A 1,305-nucleotide genomic window follows, 5' to 3' on the forward strand; every position below is an offset into this window, starting at 1 on the left:
ATTAAATGATGGTATTTTTCTATAATATAAATCAAGACAGTTTATTTTATAAATACAATTATACAGTCATTTTATTATTTCAGTGCAGGTCTGAGTTCTCCTCTTGGAGGTATTTTAATGACAAGGAGATCTTTATATTTCCAAAGGTTCTAATAGAATTCTTTATTCAGCTTTCCTCTTAAGTATCACGAGCCTCTGCGTGTGTATGTGTTATGTATTTTCTTCCTAAGACCCATGAAAAGACATATATTTTTTTTTCAGGCTTTGGTACGTTTTATTGGAGCAAAATTTCAATAACAGATGGCTTTCATTTACAGAATTTAATGTGTGTGGGGACTGTCCAATCCACTTGCATTCAAGGGAAGATAACCATTAAGCCTGTTTATGTATTTTCTTACTTTCAATTTGCATACAAAAAGTTTGCTTCACATTCATAAAAACCCCAATCTTATAAATGACAAACCCTCCCTCACCCACCCTTTAAATATAAACACAGTCTGAAAAAACAGACCATTTAGATTGGTTTAATCTTGAAATGTAATCCAATAAGACTAAAAACTAAACATTTCAGGTCCTGTACCAAATAGTAAAATACTCGAAGGCCTTTGGGATCCTTTGACTGATTAACACCAATGAGAGAACCTATTTTTGATGTGGCAAACGACGTGTGTTCATCTCCAATGACAGTTTCAAGCTCCTGCCGACCAGCCCTGTCAGGCGGAGGCCACAAAGCATCATCTTCTTTTGTAATTTCACTGCCATCACTAATTCTCTTCAATCCTTCCATTGCACTCTTGTGAACATAAGCCTCCTTTCTGATCATGACACCATTTTTATAATTGCTGTTGTTGGCATATCTAAGTTTTCCGTCCGGCCGAAACTCAAACGCCAGAAACTCGTGTCCAAACTTGCCCTTGTGACCTACGTAGTAGCACAGGTAGAAGTCGCTGGCCGTAGCCATCTTTGTCCCCGAAAAGCCCGCCGAGGGCCCGGGCGACGTGCCGCCTGGCGCAAGACATATATTTTTAAGAAAGAAGATTCATCTCTTTTAAACCAATTTTTATTTCAAAGCAAAGAAAAAATGCAAAATAATGGCAATCTTCTTTAAATTGGAGACATTGTAATAGGCCTACTTTTGGTGACCCTAACATGAAGCTACGTTCCCCAGAGATTCCCTGCTGAAGCTAATCCTATTTCTGGGTTCTGTATAGGTTACTGTCTTCACTGAACTTGGCCATAACTTTGCTTTTTACTGGAATTGCGTTGCTGAGTTGGACTTTTCTGTTCAACAAAGTTTGACTAATG

General features: G+C 37.9%; 1 protein-coding gene across 1 annotated transcript; it reads right to left on the bottom strand.

The window, feature by feature from the left end:
* Nucleotides 1-514: 514 nt before the first annotated feature.
* Nucleotides 515-997, bottom strand: LOC130850114 (protein mago nashi homolog 2-like). Its single transcript, XM_057729458.1, has one exon. It carries the CDS (start codon nt 959-961, stop codon nt 515-517), a length of 447 nt encoding a protein of 148 aa, XP_057585441.1. The 5' UTR covers nt 962-997.
* Nucleotides 998-1,305: the final 308 nt, after the last annotated feature.

The sequence above is a fragment of the Hippopotamus amphibius genome, chromosome 3 (genome assembly GCF_030028045.1).
Source record: "Hippopotamus amphibius kiboko isolate mHipAmp2 chromosome 3, mHipAmp2.hap2, whole genome shotgun sequence".
NCBI lineage: Eukaryota > Metazoa > Chordata > Mammalia > Artiodactyla > Hippopotamidae > Hippopotamus > Hippopotamus amphibius.